The sequence below is a fragment of the Babylonia areolata genome, chromosome 12 (genome assembly GCF_041734735.1).
Source record: "Babylonia areolata isolate BAREFJ2019XMU chromosome 12, ASM4173473v1, whole genome shotgun sequence".
Taxonomy (NCBI): domain Eukaryota; kingdom Metazoa; phylum Mollusca; class Gastropoda; order Neogastropoda; family Buccinidae; genus Babylonia; species Babylonia areolata.
In genome coordinates, this window is record NC_134887.1 from 38,705,378 (window position 1) to 38,729,599 (window position 24,222).

Consider the following 24,222-nt stretch of genomic DNA (forward strand, 5'->3'; position numbering starts at 1 on the left):
GCTATGAACAAAGTGAAAACAAGTGTCTGCGCATGGTTTCGGATGATTATCCCACATACAGAATCCCCACACTCACATCAGAGCAGCCTAAATCTCAGACAACTCAAAAATCATGTATAATGTTAAAATATTCACTGAAATTGTTCATGAAAACTGAATATTCAGACAAAGAACTTAGTGTATTCGGAAGAATACTACTTTGATTACATTTAGAAACAATGTATCAATCGAAAACTCATATAGAAAACAGAAAAAAAACGAAAAGAAAGAAAGAAATAAAAAACCCGAAAGAAAAAAACAAAAAAAAACCCGAAAGAAAACAGAAGGAAAAAAAGGGGTTTTTTTGGCAACGAAGAAGGCGTGTGAAAGCACCAAACCCCCCCCCCCCCAAAACCCAACAACCCCCCCCCCCCCGTCCCCCCCCCCCAAACATGTTCTGGTGCTCCATGACCTGCATGCAACCAGGCCACAAAAAAAAAGAAGAAAAAAAAAAGTGTCTACATGAGCTGTTGTGGTCTAATGAAGCTCTCTCATTCTTCAATGATGGCAACGCATCCATTTTCATATATGTGAAACTGCATGTTTGTTGCATATATCTGTTATGCATGTGTGTGTACGTGTATGTGTGAAAGTGTGTCTGCATGTTTTACATTTTATGTCCTTATTTGCTTATTTATCATCATTATTGTCTTTTTATTTTATTCTATTTATTACCATTATTATTACGATAATATTCTTCTTCAACATCCACTGATTTCTCCTAAAAAAAAAATCTTCTTCTTCTTCTTATCATCATCATCATCATTATTATTATTGTTATTATTATTATTGTTCATTATTATTTACATTTTACATTTATGTCCTTATTTATCATCATTATAGTCTTTTCATTTTATTTTCTTTATTACCATTATTATTACGATAGTATTCTTCTTCTTCTTATCATCATCATTATTATCATTATTATTATTATTCATTATTATTATTATTATTAATTATTCTATTCTTTTTTTCTCTCTTTTTTTTCTTTATTCTCAAGATGTGGTGCAGTGTATGTGGATTTGTCCGAACGCAGTGACACCTCCTCGAGCTACTGATACTGTCCTGCACACACCAGAGGGCATAAAATGGCAGGGAAAGTGAGTAGTCAAAAAACTTTCACCAACCAACCAACCAACCAACCAAGCCACCCCCATCCCCTTCCGTTCTCTTCATTTGTCTCACCTGTGACGTGGTAACTTCGTGGCGCTTCAAAACACTCTTCGTCCACAGTGCACGACACTGTCGGCTCTCGAATCAAAGTGACGTGATCCGCTGGCGTCACCGACCCAAAAATATTCCCGAACGTGACTCGAGCGTTCAACACGTGAAAGAGAGGAATCTCTGTGAAGGAGACAAAAAAAAAAAAAAGAAAAGAAAAAAAAAAGAAACAGCATTGAGATCAGCATTGGACAACTGTATGTATATCCCCCATTCTGCAGGTGTATGTATACAACAATCACATTTTCTTCAATCCAGCTGTGTTGATACATCTTTATAATTCCAACTGGAAATTACGCCGGCATGTGACAGCCTCTGTGACTGAGTATAAAACAGTAGTTAACACATCATAAATACTCATCCTGGTGCTACCTCAATCAAAAACATCAAACAAAATAAAATACTGGTGGTCACAGCAAAACAAGCAGTACAGAAGAGAAAAAAGAAAAAGAGTATGGTCACAAGATACATTTAAGCACATAATTAGAATGAGAATGATGGAGAAAACTACAGCTAAGGAAAATAATCACAAGAAGAAAAGAAACAGTCAAAAGAAATGAGCAGCCAACCCGGGATATAAAGAATTACGCAAAGGCAAAGATTCACGCTGACAAGTTAAAATGCAACCATAACACACACACATACAGCATACACACCCTCTGTCCAAATCACAAGACATTATCACTTCACAGAGCTAAAGGAATCATTGTCAACATTCGTATGATGTAAAACAATGGCACAGAAGACGTTAGGCTTGACAATCTCTTCACTTTCACTGTGTTAGATATCATGAACAACAGTGCACCTAGATCTTCAAAGTGAAGCTGCTACCTGCTATAACATATCATTATATGATACACAAAACAATAAACCCCTTCACCCACCAATCTTCACAGAGAAGCTGCTACCTAACAGAATCATAATATCATTATATTGTATACAAAACAACAAGCAACGGTCCACACACTGAACTTCACAGGGAAGCTTGTAGTTGCACCGACTATTATCATCATTATCATAAACAACAGACAGGTGCAATAGCCAAGTGGTTAAAGCACTGGACTTTCAATCTGAGGGTCACGGGTTATCTTGGTAACCGTGCCTGGTGGGTAAAGGGTGGAGATTTTTACGATCTCCCAGGTCAACATATGTGCAGACCGGCTTGTGCATGAACCCCCATCGTGTGTATACGTCAGCAGAAGATTAAATATGCATGTTAAAGATCTTGTAATCCATGTCAGCGTTCGGTGGGTTATGGAAATAAAAACATACCTAGCATGCACACCCCCAAAAATGGAGTACGGCTGCCAACATAGTGTGGAAAAAACGGTCATACATGTAAAAGTCCACTGGTGTACATATGAGTGAACGTGGGAGCTGCAGCCCAAGAATGAAGAAGAAAAAGAAGAAACAACAAATCTGTTCACCCAACCAGTTTTTACAGGGAAGCTGCAAGCAATTATTCCTATTATATCATAATACACAACATCTAGACTTGTCGTTTCTCTCAATCTCTCTTGCCTTGACTGCTGTAACTCTCTATTGTCTGGTTTGCCTGTTTCATCCATTCAGTCCCTTCAGCGCATACAAAACTCTGCTGCTCGACTCGTCCTCAGAAAAAAAAGATCTGAGCAGATCACTCCTCTTTTGCAACATCTCCATTGGCTCCCTGTCTCACACAGAATAAAGTATAAGATCAGCACTCTATGTTATAAAAGTATTCACAAGTCTGCCCCTTCCTATCTTTGTGGCTGCCTTCACCTCTACACTCCATCTCACTCGATACAATCGGCTTCGGATTCACTCTGTTTACACATACCCAGATTCAAACACTTCACTGTTGGACGCTGTTCTTTCTCTGTCTCTGGACCTTGCATTTGGAATGAACTTCCTCTTTCACTTCGTCAGGTCTCCGCACTCAGCTCTTTCAAGTCTGGCCTTAAAACCCATCTCTTCACAAGATAGCCTCCCTCCCCTACCTCTTCCTTGTTTTCAGTTTCTTCAGTTTTAGAGTTATGCATGCGTGTGAATGACTGGTGTGAAAGCACTTAGATTTGTCTCTAACGGTTCACAAAAAAAAAAAAAAAAAAAGGTTCACCAACAAATCTCCACAGGGAAGCTTGTACCTTCAATCATCATTGCTATTAACAAATTTTTATAAACAAAACAACAAACGACGGTTCAAAAAACAACAACAGAAAACAAAAGCTTCATGCACCAAATTCCACAGGGAAGCCACTACCTACTTACATCATTGTTATCAAAAAATTATAAACAAAACAACAAACAACCGTTCGCACACACACACACACGCACACACACAAAAAGAAAGAAAGAAAGGTTAACACACCTATCTTAACAGGGAAGCCGGCAGGCAGCTGCAGAGTGATGAAGTCACGGAGCTTGGCAAAGTGGGCGTTGCTGGTGGCCATGAGGTCGATGATGGGCAGCACCTGTTCAACCGTTCTCCTTGTGTCAGTCGTGTGTGTGCAGGCGTGGTCTTTATTTTAATTGGTGTAGCTAAGCTCAATGTTTTGTCAGTCGTGTGTGTAGCTAAGCTCAGTGTTTTGTCAGTGGTGTGTGTGCAGGCGTGGTCTTTATTTTAATTGGTGTAGCTATGCTCAATGTTTTGTCATTCGTGTGTGTAACTAAGCTCAATGTTCTGTCAGTCGTGTGTGTGCGGGCGTGGTCTTTATTTTAATTGGTGTAGCTAAGCTCAATGTTTTGTCAGTCGTGTGTGTAGCTAAGCTCAATGTTTTGTCAGTGGTGTGTGTAGCTAAGCTCAATGTTCTGTCAGTCGTGTGTGTGCGGGCGTGGTCTTTATTTTAATTGGTGTAGCTAAGCTCAATGTTTTGTCAGTCGTGTGTGTGCGGGCGTGGTCTTTATTTTAATTGGTGTAGCTAAGCTCAATGTTTTGTCAGTCGTGTGTGTAGCTAAGCTCAATGTTTTGTCAGTCGTGTGTGTAGCTAAGCTCAATGTTTTGTCAGTGGTGTGTGTAGCTAAGTTTTTGCTGTTTGTTTTTTTATTCAGTGTAGGCAGGTGTGTTTTTTCTTAACTGGTGTAGCTAAGCTCAATGTTTTGTCAGTCGTGTGTGTGCAGACGTGGTCTTTTTTTTAACTGGTGTAGCTAAGCTCAATGTTTTGTCAGTTGTGTGCAGGCGTGTTTTTTTGTGTTTTTTTTTAAATCGGTGTAAACTGTAAGCTTGCTGCTGCTCTGACTCACATGTATTTAGTAATTTGCAAGTTGTGATCATAGGTCTGCTTAAAAGGAAATTTTCTTCCTAAAATTACGTTTATTTTAACATACTTACCGTGACCCACTGGTGCAGACTCCGGCAGGGGTCTGATTCCCTGTCCTGTGCAAACTACTAACCCTGAGAAGGGGAGAAAACAAATGTACATGTGGCTAGTTACCTCCCCCTTATAGGTTACCTCCCCTGTGCATGCCTTTAGAGCGCCCTCTTCTGATGGCAGCCATCTTCCATCCCGGTCCTGAGCTTTCCAGTGGCTTAGTCTTCTGCATTTTTTTTAATTGATCTCTTTGTCATTCTTGTTTTCGCATATGGTCATGTCTTCCAACAGATCACAGGACTACGTTGTTCGTTTGGGCGCTCGGGCGAAAACTAAGCTCAGATCTCTCTTGACAGGGAAGCACACAGGTCCAGCTCTTTCAGCCACAACTAGCTTCTTTTCTGCTCCCCTTCTCCCACTTTCCCCACCACGACCCCTACCTCCAACGCCTTCCTCGCTTCCAATGAGGTCTAAGGCCACTCAGGTCAGTTCAGAGGTAAGATCGATCGTACAGGCTTCAGTCGTTTTGTCTGCGGTCGCGTGGAATGGAACTGATACTATCTCTACTCGACTCGGCCTGTCTCCCTCTATCACTCTTCCATCTTACACAACAAAACTCAGGTGAGAGGTCCCCTTCGACCCTGTGTTATTGTACATATGTGTGACTTTACCTGTGTCTTGATTCAGAGCAAATACGTGTGCATTCAATATCAAAAGAAAAATCTATCTTTGTACGTTACCTCAGAATGAAAGGAAATTTTCTTCCTAAAATTACGTTTAAGTAACATACTTACCGTGACCCACTAGCGCAGACTCCGGCAGGGGTCTGATTCCTGTCCTGTGCAAACTACTACCCGCCTATACGGAGAAAATGAAAGTAGCTATGACCAATAACCTCCAAAGTAGGTTACTTCCCCTTTGCATCCCTGACTAGCACCCTCTTTTGAATTAAGGAGGCATAGAATCCCGAATGGGAAGTGCTGTGACAAAGCTGTTTCACTGCCACAGGCGACTCAAGTTGACTAGACAGTGCACCGCCAATGGCGACTTTAGTTGACATTGAGGGGTCAAGTTAACAAGACCTTTTCTTTTCTTTTTTTTTTTTTATTACATTGTAACAAAGCTTGACAGCTGCAGCCAGTTTCCCACTAACATATGCCCACTGGGTTGTTTTGACTTGAACCAAAACCTGTAACTGAGAGCACAGTATCTAAAATATTTGCTGCCAGGGGAGCGTTCTGTCAGTGAAAGAGGTATGTGAAGGATAGACAAAACAAGAGAGGCAAGGCCTTCAAGACTCACTTGTGATAAATTAAGTCCCCTAGCATTAATTACAGAGTAATTTCCCTTTTTTACTATCTGCACCAAAACGTTTGCAAAATAAATGAAAATTCCATGCTTAGCAAAAGAAGTTCCTGTTTGAACAAAAAATGATAATAATGACTCCTCTTGTTGTTGTGTCAGAATAAGAGGTCAAAGTGCCAAGTTTAGAGAATACAAAAAATATAAATATAACAGTAAATGCAGTTTGCATGTAATTAGGCTTCTTTAATTTTTTTGTCCCCAACCCAGAGGTGCAATATTGTTTTAAACAAGATGACTGGAAAGAACTGAATTTTTCCGATTTTTATGCCAAATTTGGTGTCAACTGACAAAGTAAATGTCAATGTTAAAGTTTACCACGGACGCACAGACACACACACACGGACACACACACACACACACAGACAACCGAACACCGGGTTAAAACATAGACTCACTTTGTATACACAAGTGAGTCAAAAAGAGGATTGGAAAACAGAACTGTTCAAACGCTACCTGTTCCTGCAAGGAGAGCGGGAAGTCCTCGCACAGCCACAGCGCCGCCTTGAACTTCTGCACCTTGGTGGTCTGCTCGATGGGACGCCCGATGTCCCGCTCGCCCAGGTCCACCAGCGAGTTGAAGTATTCCTCTGGCGTGATGGACGAGGGGTTGTAGGACACCGCGCTTGTCGTCTGGAACCGGTAACACAATCGTGACACGTTTTTTCACTATGATTACACGATTTTTGTCAGTCTGATTAGTTCACTGCTGCATGCAATTCTATACCATTCCGGCATGATGGATGATGGTTTGTAAGACATTGTACTCATCTTCTGGAACTGTTGCTTAATCAGGTCACGTTTTGCGCATGATTACACAGTTTTGTTGGTCTGAATTATTATGATTACACGTTTTTTGCTGGTTTGAAGTGTTGTTACCATTACACGTTTTTATCAGTTTAAATTGTCATGATAAAAAATGATGAGTTTTGAACTGTCATGAACAGACATAAGTAAGTTTGAATCATCATGATTACCTGTTTTGTTGGTCACTCTGAGTCATCATGATATACATAATTACTTTGGTCAGTCTGAATCATCACCATAACACGTTTTAGTTAGTCTGAATCATCACCATTACACGTTTTGGTCAGTCTGAATCATCACAATTACACGTTTTGGTCAGTCTGAATCATCACCATTACACGTTTTGGTCAGTCTGAATCATCATTACACGTTTTGGTCAGTCTGAATCATCACCATAACACGTTTTAGTTAGTCTGAATCATCACCATTACACGTTTTGGTCAGTCTGAATCATCACAATTACACGTTTTGGGCAGTCTGAATCATAACGATTACACGTTTTGGTCAGTCTGATTCATCACCAAAACACGTTTTAGTTAGTCTGAATCATCACCTTAACACGTTTTGGTCAGTCTAATCATCATCATTACATGTTTTGCTCAGTCTAATCATCATCATGACACATTTTTGGATAGTCTAAATCATCACGATAACACGTTTTGGTCAGTCTGAATCATCACAATTACACGTTTTAGTTACTCTGATTCATCACGATTACATGTTTTAATCAGTCTGAATCATCACGATTACACATCATGATTACAGGTTTTGGTCAATCTGAATCATCACAATTCATGTGCATTTGTTTTTCTATCAAAGTGGATTTTTCGCAAGAACTTCGCCAGGGACAAACCCTTTTGTTGCTGCTGTGGGTTCTCTTAAATGCGCTGCATCTTCACGATTCGTGTGTAATTTGTTTTCCTATCAAAGTGGACTTTTTGACCAGAACTTTGCCAGGGACAAACCCTTTTAAACTTGCTGCTGTGGGTTCTTTGACAAGCACTATGTGCATCTTCATGATTCATGTGTAATTTGCTTTCCTATCAATCACCCAGGACGAATCACATCCAGCTTCTGGGATTTTCGAGATGCTCCCCTCTGGTTGACGGTACAGAAGTATAAGGACAAAAACCAACTGCTTCGCCAGTAGCTTCTTCCCCAAAGCAGTCAATGCCCTATCTCTCGAACAAATCCAGTGTGATAATGGAACTGTGCAACCAACAACCATCTACCTGAATATCTAGTCATCAGCCCCATCCACATGTGTAATATGCAGCTTCTGTTCAAACGTGTGTGTGTGTGTGTGTGTGTGTGTGTGTGTGCGTGCATGTGTGTGTGTGTGTGTGTGTGTAGTGTGTGCATGCATGAGTATGCACAAGTTTTTATATTGATATGCACTTGTATGTATCTTATTTCTACTGTATCTGTGTTTGTGCATGATTTTCGATTTATGTTCGTATCTTGTTGTGTACTATCCCCCCCCCAATATTCCTTGTGACCCCGGTACACCTGGTAATAAAGACATATTCTATTCTATTCTACATTCTATTCTTTTTCACCAGAACTTCGCCAGGGACAAACCCTTTTAAAGTTACTGCCGTGGGTTCTTTGACAAGCGCTACGTGCATCTTCACGATTCATGTGTAATTTGTTTTCCTATCAAAGTGGACTTTTTCACCAAAACTTCGCCAGGGACAAACCCTTTAAATGTTACTGCCGTGGCTTCTTTTACAAACGCTACGTGCATCTTCACGATTCATGTGTAATTTGTTTTCCTAACAGAAGTGGATTTTTCTCAAACCCTTGTGTTGCTGCCGTGAGCCCTTCTACATGAGCAATGACAAACCCTTTTGTTGCTGCCGTGGGTTCTTCTACATGCGCTACCGTGTGCATGCGGCACGGGCTCACCCCGTTGATGCTGGTGCCGGCGTGCTGCACGGCCTGCTCCTCTGTGGCGCCCAGGAAGGTCTCCAGAGGCGTCTTGCTGCTCTTCTTGGACCGTTCCTTGTCCTGCTTCGTCAGGTGCTCCGTGCGCGACTTCGTCACCAGCTCCACGTTGTTCGCCGTGAACACCTGCACAGGGGAGGGGGCGACTCTTGAATGGGTTTTAGCGTCACGTTTCTCAATGATGTTAGTGTTGGCTGTCACTCTGTGTTGTGTTTTGAACTGTATTTTAAACTCAATTTCTATTATCTATGTCTCCATTCCTATTAATTTACCAATTTAGTGTGTGGTTCTCTGTCTGTCTATCAGTACAGGTCTCTCTGTCTATCAGTACAGGTCTGTCTGTCTGTCTCTCTGTCATTGTGGCAGAATGGTTAAGACGCTCAGCTGCCAATACAGAGAGTCCGTGAGGGTGTGGGTTCGAATCCCGCTCTCGCCCTTTCTCCTAAGTTTGACTGGAAAATCAAACTGAGCGTCTAGTCTTTCGGATGAGACGATAAACCGAGGTCCCGTGTGCAGCACGCACTTGGCGCACTGAAAAAGAACCCATGGCAACGAGAGTGTTGTCCTCTGGCGAAATTACGTAAAATGAAATCCACTTTCATAGGTACACAAATATGTAAGCATGCACTCAAGGCCTGACTAAGCGCGTTGGGTTATGCTGCTGGTCAGGCATCTGCTCAACAGATGTGGTGTAGCGTGTATGGATTTGTCCGAACACCGTGACGCCTCCTTGAGAAAGTGAAACTGAAACTGAAACTGTCTATTTTTCTCTCTGTGTGTCTTATATATGTGTGTGTGTGTGTGTGTGTGTGTGTGTGTGTGTGTGTGTGTGTGTGTGTGTGTGTGTCTGTCTCTCAACTGGCAAGCTGATGTCAGTCTGACATGAGATCTAAACGGTGTGAAGATATGACGCCAGACAAAGGGACTATGGGATCTTTCATCACTTCAAGCAAACATCCATTTTGTGTGGGACTGCAGGTTCCCTCAGGCCGAGCGGGGGCCCCTCGGCAGCCGTCGGTCCTGACAAGGAGGCCGTTGTGACCGTGGAGGTCACCTGTGGGCTGACAGAGGCCCAGCGTCTAAAGACGCATCGCTGCGGTCCCTATCAGGAGGAATCATGAACTCCGGGCCTGGGAGAGTCTCTTGCCGAGTCTCAATCCCAGCCTCATAATTCTGCCTTCGTGGGATGGCATACAAGGCATGGTACCTGTGCTTAGGCACCCAGCGAAAATCTGATCCCCAACAGAGAAAGGAAAGACAGGTTCGACTTAGAGGTAGAGAAAAACGAACGAATCGAGGGGGCCGAGTCGAATCGAGTACACAGAATGTAAGAATACAATAAACACAAGCCGCATGCAGCAAAATAAGGCCAAATGAATACGCTTAATAGCCAAAAAAAAGCGTAAGACGAGACAGAGCGTAAACCTGACAAGATGGCGTGGAGAGCCTTGGCCAAAGGAATGGTTCAGCGCTTATAGCTTGTAGAGGCGTTTGACTGGCTAAGAGTGGATCGGGCAAGACGGCTTGTCTTTTCACTGTTAGCCGCGCGAAATTTGGCCAAGCAGAGCAAACCGATAGGCCTAGTTTGCATCAGTTTGACATGGTACAGTATATGACACCAAAATTTTGTTCAATCAATATAAAAACATTTACCAAAATGTAATAGTTTCTTTCAAAACAAGTGCAGATAAGTGTCTTACTTTGCAGTCAAATCCGTTGACAGCCTCGGCTTTGTCGCTTCGCCAGCCCCAGATCCCGGACTTACTTCTGCAATCAGCAAAAATCATGCGTGTGTGCACATATGCGAGACAGCGTGCATGCGTCTGTTTGCATGCATGTATGTATTAATGCATGCATGCATGTGTGTGTGTGTGTGTGTGTGTGTTTGTGTGTGCGCACGTGTGTGCGTGTGCACAAAATGCCACTCAATTTTCCTTTTAGTTATGAACCACAAGTTCTTTAAAACAAACAAACAAAAAAGCATATTCAACCATTATCAGCTCAGTTATTTCCAGCAAGTATTGATAGGAAATCAGACAGAAAAAAAAAACCCAAAGGAAATGATACACATCTTAATATCTCAATACATGCTCAAAAACAAGCAAAAAAACAAACCCAAACAAACTCCAATCATGCCATCAAAATCACACACAACATCAAGCTAAGTCAAGCACACACATACCCCTGACAACCAGCTTATCATCAAAGCCCAACCTTTCAAATGAGATTCTGTTCGTGTCGATGTATGTGGTGACGACAGGGGAGGTCAGCCTAGCGGCCACTGCCTCCTCTGATGGCATCATCAGGGACGAGTCGGCAGAGCCCGGCAAGGTGCGGATCATCTCAGAGTAAACTCCCTTGTTGTCGTGATCAATCTCCATCATGACAGCTGTGTTGGCTGCTGCAGAGATACAAACGCAAAGACGCCAAGTCAGTCTGTATCTATATCAGATTTCTACAGTAATTCAAAAGTTCGATACTCACTCAGTACCCACAATTTATTTTCACGAACCAGGTCTCTTTAAAAAAGGAAATTTTCTTCTTAAAATTATGACACCAAAATTACGTTTATGTAACATACTTACTGTGACCCACTAGTGCAGACTCCGGCAGGGGTCTGATTCCTGTCCTGTGCAAACTACTACCCGCCTATGCAGAGAAAACGAAAGTAGCTACGGCCGCCGCCGATAACCTCCCGAAGTAGGTTACCTCCCCTTTGCATCCCTGACTAGCACCCTCTTTTGAAAATCTCTTTTTTGTCTATCTGTTCTTTAAATGGAAAGACCGTTTGGTGAGTTTATTTCTTTTGCAACAGTTATTTGCAATCGTCATGGGCTTTAACTGCAAAAAAATGTACAGTAATCCAATAAAAATTGTTTCGCATCCTTCCATAAATTGTCAAGTGCTTTAATTGGAATAATGTCATCATCGTTATCAGTCTCGTAACCCCAGGTGGGATTTTGGAGGCATCCACTGATGACTCTCTGACAATCTTTCCGCACTGAAAAAAAAAAAGAGAGTAAAATCCTTCAACAGTGTTATGTATCCCTCCAAAATTATATGTGCTGAAAGTTGTCAAAAAGTAAATTATTCTTCAAAAAAGTTAAATATCTCTTCCAAAATGTTATGTTTTGCTGCCAAAAAGTAAACTTCCCCCAAAACATTATGTAACTTCAAAAATTTTATGTTTCCATCCCAAAATGGTGTATTCAGTTCAATAACTTCAAAAGAGTAAACTTTCGTTCACAAACAAACACACACACACACACAAGTTACAGAATCATTCATAAACATTATGTATATCTTTAACTGCCAAGATATGTACTAATCATCAAGCACGTATCAGTAACAAGCATCCCTTCAAACACACCATGGGGGAAAAGCAACACAACAAAAGGATCCAAACAAAAAACAAAACAAAAAAACAACAACTAAAAAACCCAACTGTCACTCCTGGCATGGACTTGATAATAATAATGGTATTTATATAGAGCTGAATCTTGTGCAGAGACAAATCAAAGCGCTTTCGCACCAGTCATTCACACGCATGCATAACTCTAAAACTGGGGAAACTGAATACAAGGAAGAGGCAGGGAAGGAAGGCTATTTTGGGAAGAAGTGGGTTTTAAGGCCAGACCTGAAAGAGCTGAGTGTGGAGACTTGACGAAGCGAAAGAGGAAGTTCATTCCAATTGCAAGGTCCAGAGACAGAGAAAGAACGGCGGCCAACGGTTGAGTGTTTGAATCTGGGTATGCGTAAACAGAGTGGATCTGAAGCTGATCGTAGTGAGCGAGATGGAGTGTAGAGGTGAAGGCAGCCACAGAGATATGAAGGGGCAGATTTGTGAATACATCTATAACACAGAGTGCTGATCTTGTACTTTATTTGGTGTGAGACAGGGAGCCAGTGGAGATGTTGCAAAAGAGGAGTGATGTGCTCAGATCTTTTCTTTCTGAGGACGAGTCGGGCAGCAGAGTTTTGTATGCGCTGAAGGGACTGAAAGGACTTGAATGATGGACACACAAAAAAAACACTTACAAGCACTTTTGAAGACATAACTGCGACTGCCCCTTTGCCAGGACATGTTGTCGAAACCCAACAGAGTTGTGTCGATACGTACAGAGGAACCTGTTGATTAGGTTAAAAAAATATATATATCAAAATCATGGACTGAAATCCTTTTTTGTGAAAAACATAAGTTTCTCATAACACAAGCACACAGTTTCCAGTTTCAGTTTCTCAAGAAGGCGTCACTGCGTTCAGACAAATCCATATACACACTACACCTCATATGCATATATATATATATATATATATATAGAGAGAGAGAGAGAGAGAGAGAGAGAGAGAGAGAGAGAGAGAGAGAGGACTATGACTCTCAAACTAGGAGGCAAAATTGCACTGGCTCTTAGTGCTGCAGCCTTGTGGGCAAGTTGGCCTTTGGGAACCATCCCAACGCCGACTGTCCTAAAACCCTCTTGGCCGAGACAGTGGGGATGTACTTGGGCAAGACACTCTCCGCTATAATCAAATTCTAGTCCAAATAGTCGGAACAGCAGTTGCCTCCTCTGCTGTTCTGATGGTCATAGTCGGACACGACTGACTATCATATATATATATATATATATATATATATATATATATATATATATATATATATATATATATCTATGTACCTATCAGAGCCGATTTCTTTTACAGAATTTTGCCAGAGGACAACACTTTTGTTGCCATGGGGTTTTTTTTCCTTGAGCTACTGATACTGATACTGATTTCAGTGCACCAAGTACACGCTGTACAAGGGGCCTTGCTTTGTCATCTCATCCGAATGACCAGAACTGTAGAAGCTCAGTTTGATTTTTCCAGTCAACATGGGAGAAAGGGCAAGAGCGGGATTCGAACCCAGACCCTCACAGACACTGCACTGGCAGATATGCGTCTTAACCACTTCACCACCTTGCTCCTTGGCATGCAAAACATTCAGAATAAGCCTAAAACAGAAATCTTTACTTGATTTACTTGATACTGGGGCATTTACAAGCTAGCTTATTCTTGTTCTTGTTGCTTACAGTCCAGCCGACCGCACAGGGCCATATCAGGACTGTCAAACCATACAAACGCTCAACCGCGTCAACACAAAACTGTCACATCTACAAAAAAAACACGAAGATAAACCCACACAAAACAGTTCATGACACAGTATCCCAACCATTCATCTCCTTATGACAAGTAAGACTAGGCCATGCTGAGGACGCCAGCCATGCCGCTTAATTTATCATCCCCAGATTACAAAAATCTTAACACAGGAAAAAAAAACAATACTTCAAAGCCAAACAACAAAATACAAAAAAAAAGGCCATATAGGCAAATAACACTGCAGAATGGGCAACTAGTACCAATCCCAGTGTTTACATCTCACTACCTAATCGCCAGAGCAAAACAGCACAGATAGTACATCATAGACTGCGGAAAAAAGTGTCAAGGCTGACTCGAAAAAAGAAAGAGGAATGGACTGGGAAGACAGAAAAAAGGAGACAACAGTGAAGATAAAAAAAAAAAAAGGCAGAAACAAAGAGAGTGACAGAAAAGAGGAAATTTCTAGCACAGGATTTCCAGAAGGCGGGGATGCTATTTATACTGATAGACCCCCAGCATTCCACGGGGGGACAAGGTAGCTTACACTGACAGTAAAACAAAACTTGACATACCTGACATCAATTAATCCATCTATCCTGTTGTTTCCCCTAATACACCATACAACTCCGTCCCCCCCCACCCCCTTCCGTAACCCCAAACGCCCTGCAAACCCTCCTCTTACTTTTTAAAATTTAACGATAACATTCCAATGTCAAAAAGGAAATTTTCTATCTAAAATTCCGTTTAAATAACATAGTTACCGTGACCCAACTAGTGCAGACTCCGGTAGGGGTCTGACATTCCTGTCCTGTGCAAACTACTATCCACCTATGCGGAGAAAACGAAAGCAACTACGGCTGATAACCTCCCGGAAGTAGGTAACCTCCCCTTTGTCCCGCTGGCTAGCGCCCTCTTTTTCCGGCAACCATCATGACTCCTGTTCCTGTGCTCTTCATACGGCTAAGTTTTCTTTTTTTCGTATTTTCTGCCTGCCTCTCGATTCTCTGGCGTTCTTGTTTTTTTGTCAAATCATGTCTCCAACCACTTAAAACTTTACTCAGATGTCTACCATCACAAGGCTGTATGACAGGAATTGAACAATATTCCTTTCTTCCAGCAGCGCTAAACGACGGAAACCAGGTAACACGCAATCAGTAAGAACCACATCGAAAAGAATTTCCATGGAAGGAAGAAAGTAAGAAAGCAAGAGATGGGTGGAGGAAGGGGAGGGTGGGAAGATGTGGAAGGAGAGAATGGATGGGAAAGGGAGCCACAAAGAGAGATAGACAGAGTGAAAGGAAGAACAGGAAAAAACCAAAAAAAAAACAAAAAAAAAGCACAAAAATGCACACTTACCACTTTTCCACACACGATATGTATCACTGGGGCACATCCTTGATATAAGAGGAACTGGGAAAGAAAAAAAAAGAAACAAAATTTATCATTAATAGAACAATATGCTATAAAATATATATATACATATTCCCCAAATTACCCCCACCCCCACCCCCCACCCCCACATACACAGACAGGCACAAACAGATTCGAACTGCTCCCAAGTCATTCTTTTTGTTTACAACATAAAAACCAAAAGACAATAGTCAACTGCTGGCACACCCCCAATGAATATATAAATATCCTATCTCTATGTAACTTTTTTTTGTGTAAGTATCAAGTCTGTCAAGTGAAAAACAGAGTCTCTTTTTCAGGAAGGCAGAGACATTCAGAATGCACTACATACTGTGTATGAAAGGTAGGATAGTTTGGGAATGTTTTGACTGACTTATCTGCATTTGTAAAAACAAAAACAAAAAATGATTGCATAATCATGTGTATTGTATAAGTGCATTCATGTGGAAGGACAGTAATAATAACAAAATAATAATAATATGGTGTGGTGTGGTGTGGTGTGGTGTGTGTGTGGTGTGTGTGTGTGTGTTTGTGTGTGTTTGTGTGTGTGCGCGTGTGCATGCGTGTGTGTGTGTGTGTGGGGGGGGGGGAGTGAGTGTGTGTGTGTGTGTGTGTGTGTGTGTGTGTGTGTGTGTGTGTTGTGTTTTGTGTGTGTGTGTGTGTGCTTGTGTGTGTGTGTGCATGCCACAAACACAGGTATATGCAAACAATTGTTTGTGTGTGTGTGTCAACATCCATGCATGTGCTGTGCACGAGCGTGCACTCAAGTGTGCGCACGCACACAGTTTGCACAAACAGCTCTTCATGTCACCAATCTTTCAGTCATATTCAACAAATAATAAGTAAACAAAAATGATTTTGCAGCTGTTCCAAGTAATCAAAGAGATATGTATTCATCATTGATGCATACGTCCATATGGATGTGCGCCACCTGATGCATTAATCTATACATTCTAACCCATCATTTTACAAAAGAAAAAAAAATCAATGATGCATACATAGTCAGAATGTCAGCACAGAAAAAAACCCAGTAGAAGTGTTTTTGACTTTTTATGAGCAGAGATGAGTGTCACAACCTACCGGCTGAATCCCTAAATGGTCAACTGTTCAGAGCCTGGGTTCAGTGAATACTGCGTTGTTCAAGGGGTTGAGTCCTTTATAGACCATGTTAGGCTCACACCACAGACGTTTATTCATTATTAACCCTTTGAGCCCAGACCACCGCTTTACCGGTGGTAGAGAAAAATGACACAATGCCTAGCCACCGGTTGAGCGGTGCGTAAACGCTTGTGTCGTGTTTTGCTATTGGTTGACTTATATTGAAGAGCCAATCAGAAAAACCGTAATATTCTGATGTCAGCAAACGTAGTACCAACATGGCCGCCCCTTTTCACTGTGTTTTGTGCACATGCTTTGGATAAAAAAAATCGATTTCTACCATGAAGCGTGCAGAGTCTCAACCTGACACGCCTCCTTTGATCAACTGATTCTGCATGCTCAGATTCATTTTCAACATCACTATCTGTAGCAAAATCATCCGATTTGAATTCCACCTCTCTATCAGAGTAATCATTGTCATACTCTACTTCCGATAAATCATCAAGTATATCAATTACTTGCTGCATTGTGTACAGTTGTTTTCTCGCACGTTTGTCCCTGATTTCTGCCCTGACGGGCCAGGTTGAGACTCTGCACGCTTCAAGTGTTTACGCACCGCTAGGCTAGGCATTATGTCATTTTTCTCTACCACCGGTAAAGCGGTGGTCAGGGCTCAAAGGGTTTAATACCAATTATTTGCAAATTTTGGCTCAGGAGCTCAGGCAGAAGGGTTAAAATTGCTCAGGAACTCAGGGCTCAAAGGGTTAAAATAAAACTGATAAGAACATAAACCAACAGATATATAGATATATATATACACATATACTTACCCCAGCTTGTGAACTCCCATTTCATTTCAACATAGAAATCTTGAGACTGAAAAATTCAAACAAAAAAAACCGCAACAACATTTACTTCAACTATATGTACAAGCAACAAACACCAAGATAGGTACTGACACTATTTCTTCAAATAACAGTTTGAAAAAAGTATTTTTCCCCTTAAAATTACATTTCATTATACTGATGCAGACTCAAGCAGGGGTCTGCTTCCTGTCCAAAGCAAAATATCAACTAAATCTAAACAATGACAATAGTCACAATAACCAAGTCCAATCACCGCACTAAATTTTGAAAATGACGGCGCACTCACCGATGCAGGCTCATTCCATAGTCACACAACCATATTTACGCAAACGATACTTTGTTCATAATGTTGTCCACTTTGCACAAGACACCAGATGGTGTGTATATTTCTAGAAGACCCAAAAGAGACATATGTCTTGCACAGAAACAGTCAAAACACTCTCTTCATAAAGACTGAAGTCAGTCTTGCAGTTTTCCACAGTTTTCAAGTCTTCGTCAACAGAACAAGACTGAAGACCTTTGCAAGCTATCCCACTCGCGCCTCAACTAGACCCTGAGTGGTCTGGATGCTTGTCATTTGGATGCAATGATAAACTGAGGTCCCATGTTTAGCATGCGCTCAGCGCACATGACAGAACCCATGGCAACAACTGAACATGACAAAAGTTGTCCCTGGCAAAATTGCGTGTGCATAACTGAAGCCTGACTGAATAACATGGAGAAACAAATGAAGAGCACCTAAATGCAGCCGTCAGTACGCAACCTGTTGCGCATGTCACTCCGCTTTTGCAAGCCCCGTACAGCTTAGTCTCTAACCAGAAATAGGCGCTATATAAGTTTCAGTAACAGTTTCAGTTTCTCAAGGCGGTGTCACTGCGTTCGGACAAATCCAATACGCTGCTACACCACATCTGCCAGGCAGATGCCTGACCTAGCAGCATAACCCAATGCGCTTAGTCAGGCTTTGAGTGCAAGCACATATGTAACTGTGTATACCTGTCACTCAGTATCAGAGTGGATTTCTTCTGAAACATTTTGCTGGAGGACAACACTCCAGATGCCAAGGGTTTTCTTTTTCAGTGCGCCAAGTGCGTGATGCACAATGTCATTAACAGTGTGCAAACACATAGACACAGACAGAGTGACTGACACATGCATAAAACTTGAAGCGCACGCACATACACACAAATGCATGCAAGTGCCAAAGACACAAAAGCAGTGCCTGTCTACTCCGACAGGTTGCCTCATGGTGACACTATCGTTGACAGGTTGCCTCATGGTGACACTATCGTTGACAGGTTGCCTCATGGTGACACTATCGTTGACAGGTTGCCTCATGGTGACACTATCGCTGACAGGTTGCCTCATGGTGACACTATCGCTGACAGGTTGCCTCATGGTGACACTATCGTTGACAGGTTGCCTCATGGTGACACTATCACTGACAGGTTGCCTCATGGTGACACTATCGTTGACAGGTTGCCTCATGGTGACACTATCACTGACAGGTTGCCTCATGGTGACACTATCGTTGACAGGTTGCCTCATGGTGACACTATCATTGTGACACTATCATTATCAAATGGCGGATAGTAGTTTGCACAGGACAGGAATGTCACACCCCTGCCGGAGTCTGCACTAGTGGGTCACGGTTAAGCATGTGTAATTAAATTTATCATTATTATCATTATCATGATTGATACTTATATAGCTCCTATATTTGGTCAGACATTACTTCAAGTGCTGATCATTTGTTTCCTGTGTCATTCAGTCAGGATTCAATCTCGCACACACACACACATATACATATTATATATACATATATATATATAAGTGGAGTGATGGCCTAGAGGTAACACGTCTGCCTAGGAAGCGAGAGAATCTGAGCGCGCTGGTTCGAATCACAGCTCAGCCGCCGATATTTTCTCCCCCTCCATTAGACCTTGAGTGGTGATCTGGACGCTAGTCATTCAGATGAGACGATAAACCGAGGTCCCGTGTGCAGCATGCACTTAGCGCACGTAAAAGAACCCACGGCAACAAAAGGGTTGTTCCTGGCAAAATTCTGTAGAAAAATCCACTTCGATAGGAAAAACAAATAAAACTGCACGCAGGAAAAAATACAAAAAAATGGGTGGCTTTGTAGTGTAGCGATGCGCTCTCCCTGGGGAGAGCAGCCCGAATTTCAGACAGAGAAATCTGTTGTGATAAAAAGAACTACAAATACAAATACAAAAATATATCGAAGTAAAATAAAGATAAAACTAAAAGTGCAGCCCTTGTCACCTCTTTCAACTGCTGTAGCAGCTCTGGAATGCCGACAGTACGTTTGTTGTAGCGCTGGAAATCCCGGTACTGTAAAACAAGCTGCACCAGCTCTGGGTCTCCGCTGCATACACTCTCATGGAGGACTAGAAAAATCAAACAAACAAAAATGGGAAAAAAAAACAAACAACAAACAATAATAAAAAAAACCCAACAACAACAACCTAGCAACAACATTTACTCCATCTTAAAATTCAAATGCAAAATACACACACACACACACACCCATACAGTGATACGCATTTGCTACATACACTCATGGACAACTAAACTTAACTCTAAAACAAAATAAACAGAAGAAAAAAAAAACATCAAAAAACAAAACAAACAAAAACAACAACAAAAAACATGTATAACAGCAACACTTACTTGATCTTTAGAATTCAGTGCAAGACAAGATGGACCATTCAGCGACACGCATAATACTGTAAACTACCCAAACCCACTTGGCACAAACTTCACCCTAAAGTTTGGGGTGGGGGTTTACACACACATACATTTGTATATATGGTACAAATACACTCTGACTTTCACACACACACTTTCCCTTGGCATACATTTCCTATTCCCAAATATCAGAACTGAACAGAAGTGGGGTAGAATACTATTTGTGTGTGCGTGTGTGCATCATTGCACGTCATGTGTGTGTATGTGAGTGTGCGTGTGTGATAAGTATGTGTGTGTGTGCATGTGCATGCACATGTGTGTGATTATATCTTAATTCCTGTCCTTTTCTTAACTTTACAGTTTACTCAATTTCAGTTTATGGTAGGTATATTATTTAGTTTTCTTTTTTCCCTTTTTTTTTTTTTTTGACAAGTCAAAAAGTGAATTTCTGACATGTATATATATATATATATATATATATATATATACACAATACACCAACCTCGAGTCTTGTGTCTAAAAACCACGACTCCACTCCACTCACCTGACCACCAATGAGTATTCTCCGCCCCAGCGTCTGCCCCGTGACGAAGCAAGACCCGCGTGCTTTCGAGGTGACCCAGGGTCACAGACAGGTGGAGAGGTGTCCGTCCTCGTGGGTCCTTCAGCTCCACATCATGCTGCAACACAAACAGTGGAGTGGGGGCCTCACGGTAACGTGTCCGCTTAGGACAAAGGAAACGAGAAAATCTGAATGCATGGGGATCAAATCCCATACTCGATGGGCGCAACAGCCAAGTGGTTAAAACGCTGGTCTTTCAATCTGAGGGTCACGTGTTCGAATCTCGGTGGCGCCTGGTTGGTAAAGGGTGGAGATTTTTCTGATCTCCCAGGTCAACATATGTGCAAATCTGCTAGTGCCTGAACCCCCTTCATGTATATCGAACCCGGTGATGGTGCCTGGTGGGTAAAGGGTGGGGATTTTTCCGATCTCCCAGGTCAACATATGTGCAGACCTGCATACGCATGTTAAAGATCCTGTCATCCATGTCAGCGTTCGTTGGGTAATGGAAACAAAAATATACCCACTAACCCAGCATACACACCCCTGAAAGTGGAGTATGGCTGCCTTCGTGGCAGGGTAAAAATGGTCATACACGTAAAAGCCCACTCGTGTGCATATGAGTGAAACTGGGAATTGCAGCCCACGAACGAAGAAGAAGAAGAAGAAAAAGAAGAACCCCACACTCGCCAGTGTTTTCTCTCCTCTCCACTAGGCTTTGGCTTATGTGTGAACAGATGAAAAATGACCTCTAAGCAACACCAACAAATACAGAAAGGATGCTTACACTCACGTTGCCGCTACACACTAACAGAGAAAAGATGTTTACAGTTTAAATTACCTCTGAACAAAATGAAATAAAATCATCTGTTTAACACCATCTGGACTTGTCGTTTCTCTCATTCTCTCTCGCCTTGACTACTGTAACTCTCTATTGTCTGGTTTGCCTGCTTCATCCATTCAGTCCCTTCAGCCCATACAAAACTCTGCTGCCCGACTCGTCCTCAGAAAGAAAAGATCTGAGCACATCACTCCTCTTTTGCAACATCTCCACTGGCTCCCTGTCTCACACAGAATAAAGTACAAGATCAGCACTCTATGTTATAAATGTATTCACAAAACTGCCCCTTCCTATCTCTGTGGCTGCCTTCACCTCTACACTCCATCTCACTCACTACAATCGGCTTCGGATCCACTCTGTTTACGCATACCCAGATTTAAACACTCGACTGTTGGCCGCCGTTCTTTCTCTGTCTCTGGACCTTGCGACTGGAATGAACTTCCTCTTTCACTTCATCAAGTCTCCATTCTCAGCTCTTTCAAGTCTGGCCTTAAAACCCACCTTTCCCAAAATAGCCTCCCTTGCCTGCCCTTCCTTGTCTTTAGTTTCTACAGTTTTAGAGTTATGTATGCGTGTGAATGACTGGTGCGAAAGTGCTTTGATTTGTCTCTGCACAAGATTCAGCGCATATACATATACCATTATTATTATCATTATTATTACCATTGAATCATCTTTCAACTCAAGTCAGGGAATTAAAAACAAGAAAAAAAAAGAAGAAAAGGAAAAAAAAAAAAAGAGAGAGAGAGAAAGAGAAAGAAAAGAGCCTGAACATTTACCCAAAGAGCTCTAACTTTTTATCCCCCAGCTAGTGCCCCATCTATACCGTTTCAATGCAAACTGTTAATCCCGAATCCCCCTCACTCTTGTAACCACATCCAGTCTCATATACTGTTTTCTTCTTCTCCAACCAAGGTCTGATGTAAAAAAATGCAAAGCCAATGTCAATGTGCCCAACAAATGTCTGCCTCTTGGCCTATTTTGCTCTTGATTTTCCAACAATAGCATACATAAAGTGATGTACCTTTCTTTCTTATTTAAACCTCAATGTAGTAAGTTCTTAGTTGCTGCTCCTAGTGTAAAAGGAAAACAACAACAACAACAAAATCAAAGCAGCCCACCCATACTAATTTAAAGCATCTTGACAGTAAATCATAACCTAAAATTATTTATTCATGCTGTCTGTTTACATTCACTTATTGCATTTGTTGATATAAATAATATCAATTAACTTTTAATTTAGCCCTTCTTATAAACTAAGAACAATGTCTTGGGACAAACAACATCACTGTGCAACAGTTGTATAAAGAGTGAGTGAGTGAGTGAGTGAGTGTGTGTGTGTGTGTGTGTGTGTGTGTGTGTGTGTTTTGTATTATATGTGGTTCGTGTGCTGTGTGTGTGTGTGTGTGTGTGTGTGTGTGTGTGTGTGTGTGAGAGAGAGAGAGAGAGAGAGAGAGAGAGAGAGAGAGAATCAGATGGGGAAGAGAGAATCAGAGAGAGAGAGAGAGAGAGAGAGAGAGAGAGAGAGAGAGAGAGAGCTGGAGGTGGTGGGAAGGAAGTGAGATTCGTTCAACCATTCCATGTGAATTACTGTTGTTATTATTCACACTTACCGGTCTTTCCCTCTGACCATTCCATTATATTTATACTATAATTAAATGGTATCGTGATAAATCGGTTAATCATAGTTCTGAACGGGAATCATCTCAAACAACATACTCATTTCTTCACTATATATATTAGATAAAAAATCTGCGTAACATGCAAACATGTAGTTACGCAAGTCGCGATAAAGCTGCAAGCGCTGACAAGATTGTATAAATAGAGAAATCAAGACTCCATCCCCTCGACCTCACCTTCTTCAGCCCAAGCAGCCGATCCAGTTCCCTGTAATCATTGTGCCATGCCAACCAATGAATTGGGTATTCTTCCTGTAAAGTTTTACTTGCCATCGTGATCAATTCGTATACGAAATTACGACTATTTCAGCATTGTTTTCTGTGAGTCAGAACGGATTCATCAGAATCCATGAAAATGTTTTGACTTCCGGCTTTGAGGGGTGAGAGTTCATTTCCGATTCTGTGCAGGCGACTTGTTTCTAGTGAGGGCAGACGAAAAGATGCACAGGCCTAAATATTGATTTTGGTCTGTGCGATCACAAATTCCATTAGAAAATATCACTCAATGAATTTTGTTGTTGTTGCTTTTTTTGTGCTTCATTATAAACTGCGTAGTTATTTAATTTCGGCAGTTTTAGTACCGATTAATAATACTGTTACAATTCGTAATTAATGAATTTTTTTTTTTAATGACTCGAAATCATTGAAATGACACCAGTAGTGAAAGATAAATTGACGGAATCAAGTTTTACATTCTCAGTTGTGATCGCATCGCCGATACAACACTGAACGAACCGTTTCAGAGATGAAATGTGAGTTTGGACCCATGCATTATTACTGATAATTATTGATAAAAAAAATTTCACGGTTTCCTCAGTGGGTCAATTTGTTTGCCAAACAGCGGGGTAATATCAGCACATCGCAATCTGTTGTGACACAGGGAACGTTCAGCCAGTGGCTTGTGTTGCGGAGCCTTAGCTTGGACTGGAAAGAACGGAGTCAGTTAAAATCAACCTGAAGAGCCTTGATTTTCTATAGCCTGTGCAGGTTCTTTGATGGAAATAATGAATCAGCTTACACTTCCACAGGGAGGCACCAAGTGGCAACACGTCATATAATAATATATATTTTATGCCAAACCTTTGGAAGGGATGGGACGATAGGAGATTAAACAGCTAAGAATTGTGGACTGAAAATAAAAGAAGAAGAAAGACCCGTGAAGAAGAAGAAGAAGAAATGAGGAGAAGAAGAAGAAGAAAAAAAAAAACAGAAAAAGAAAAAGAAAAAAAAGAAAGAAAAAGAAAAAATGAAA

The 24,222-nt window shown here is 41.5% G+C and overlaps 1 protein-coding gene across 1 annotated transcript in view; it reads right to left on the bottom strand.

The window, feature by feature from the left end:
• LOC143288190 (ankyrin repeat domain-containing protein 13D-like) overlaps positions 1-23,283 on the bottom strand; it is a 28,125-nt gene extending 4,842 nt beyond the window's left edge. The window contains exons 1-12 of the mRNA XM_076596511.1: positions 23,148-23,283; positions 20,433-20,568; positions 19,463-19,587; positions 17,141-17,186; positions 15,159-15,212; positions 12,705-12,794; positions 10,881-11,064; positions 10,367-10,433; positions 8,628-8,792; positions 6,369-6,545; positions 3,611-3,713; positions 1,225-1,383 (exon numbers count right to left, since the gene is read on the bottom strand). Of these exons, the coding sequence (XP_076452626.1) occupies positions 1,225-1,383; positions 3,611-3,713; positions 6,369-6,545; positions 8,628-8,792; positions 10,367-10,433; positions 10,881-11,064; positions 12,705-12,794; positions 15,159-15,212; positions 17,141-17,186; positions 19,463-19,587; positions 20,433-20,568; positions 23,148-23,243 (1,402 nt within the window). The 5' untranslated portion in view covers positions 23,244-23,283. The remainder of the gene's footprint in view (positions 1-1,224; positions 1,384-3,610; positions 3,714-6,368; positions 6,546-8,627; positions 8,793-10,366; positions 10,434-10,880; positions 11,065-12,704; positions 12,795-15,158; positions 15,213-17,140; positions 17,187-19,462; positions 19,588-20,432; positions 20,569-23,147) is intronic.
• Between the last annotated feature and the right edge of the window lie 939 nt (positions 23,284-24,222).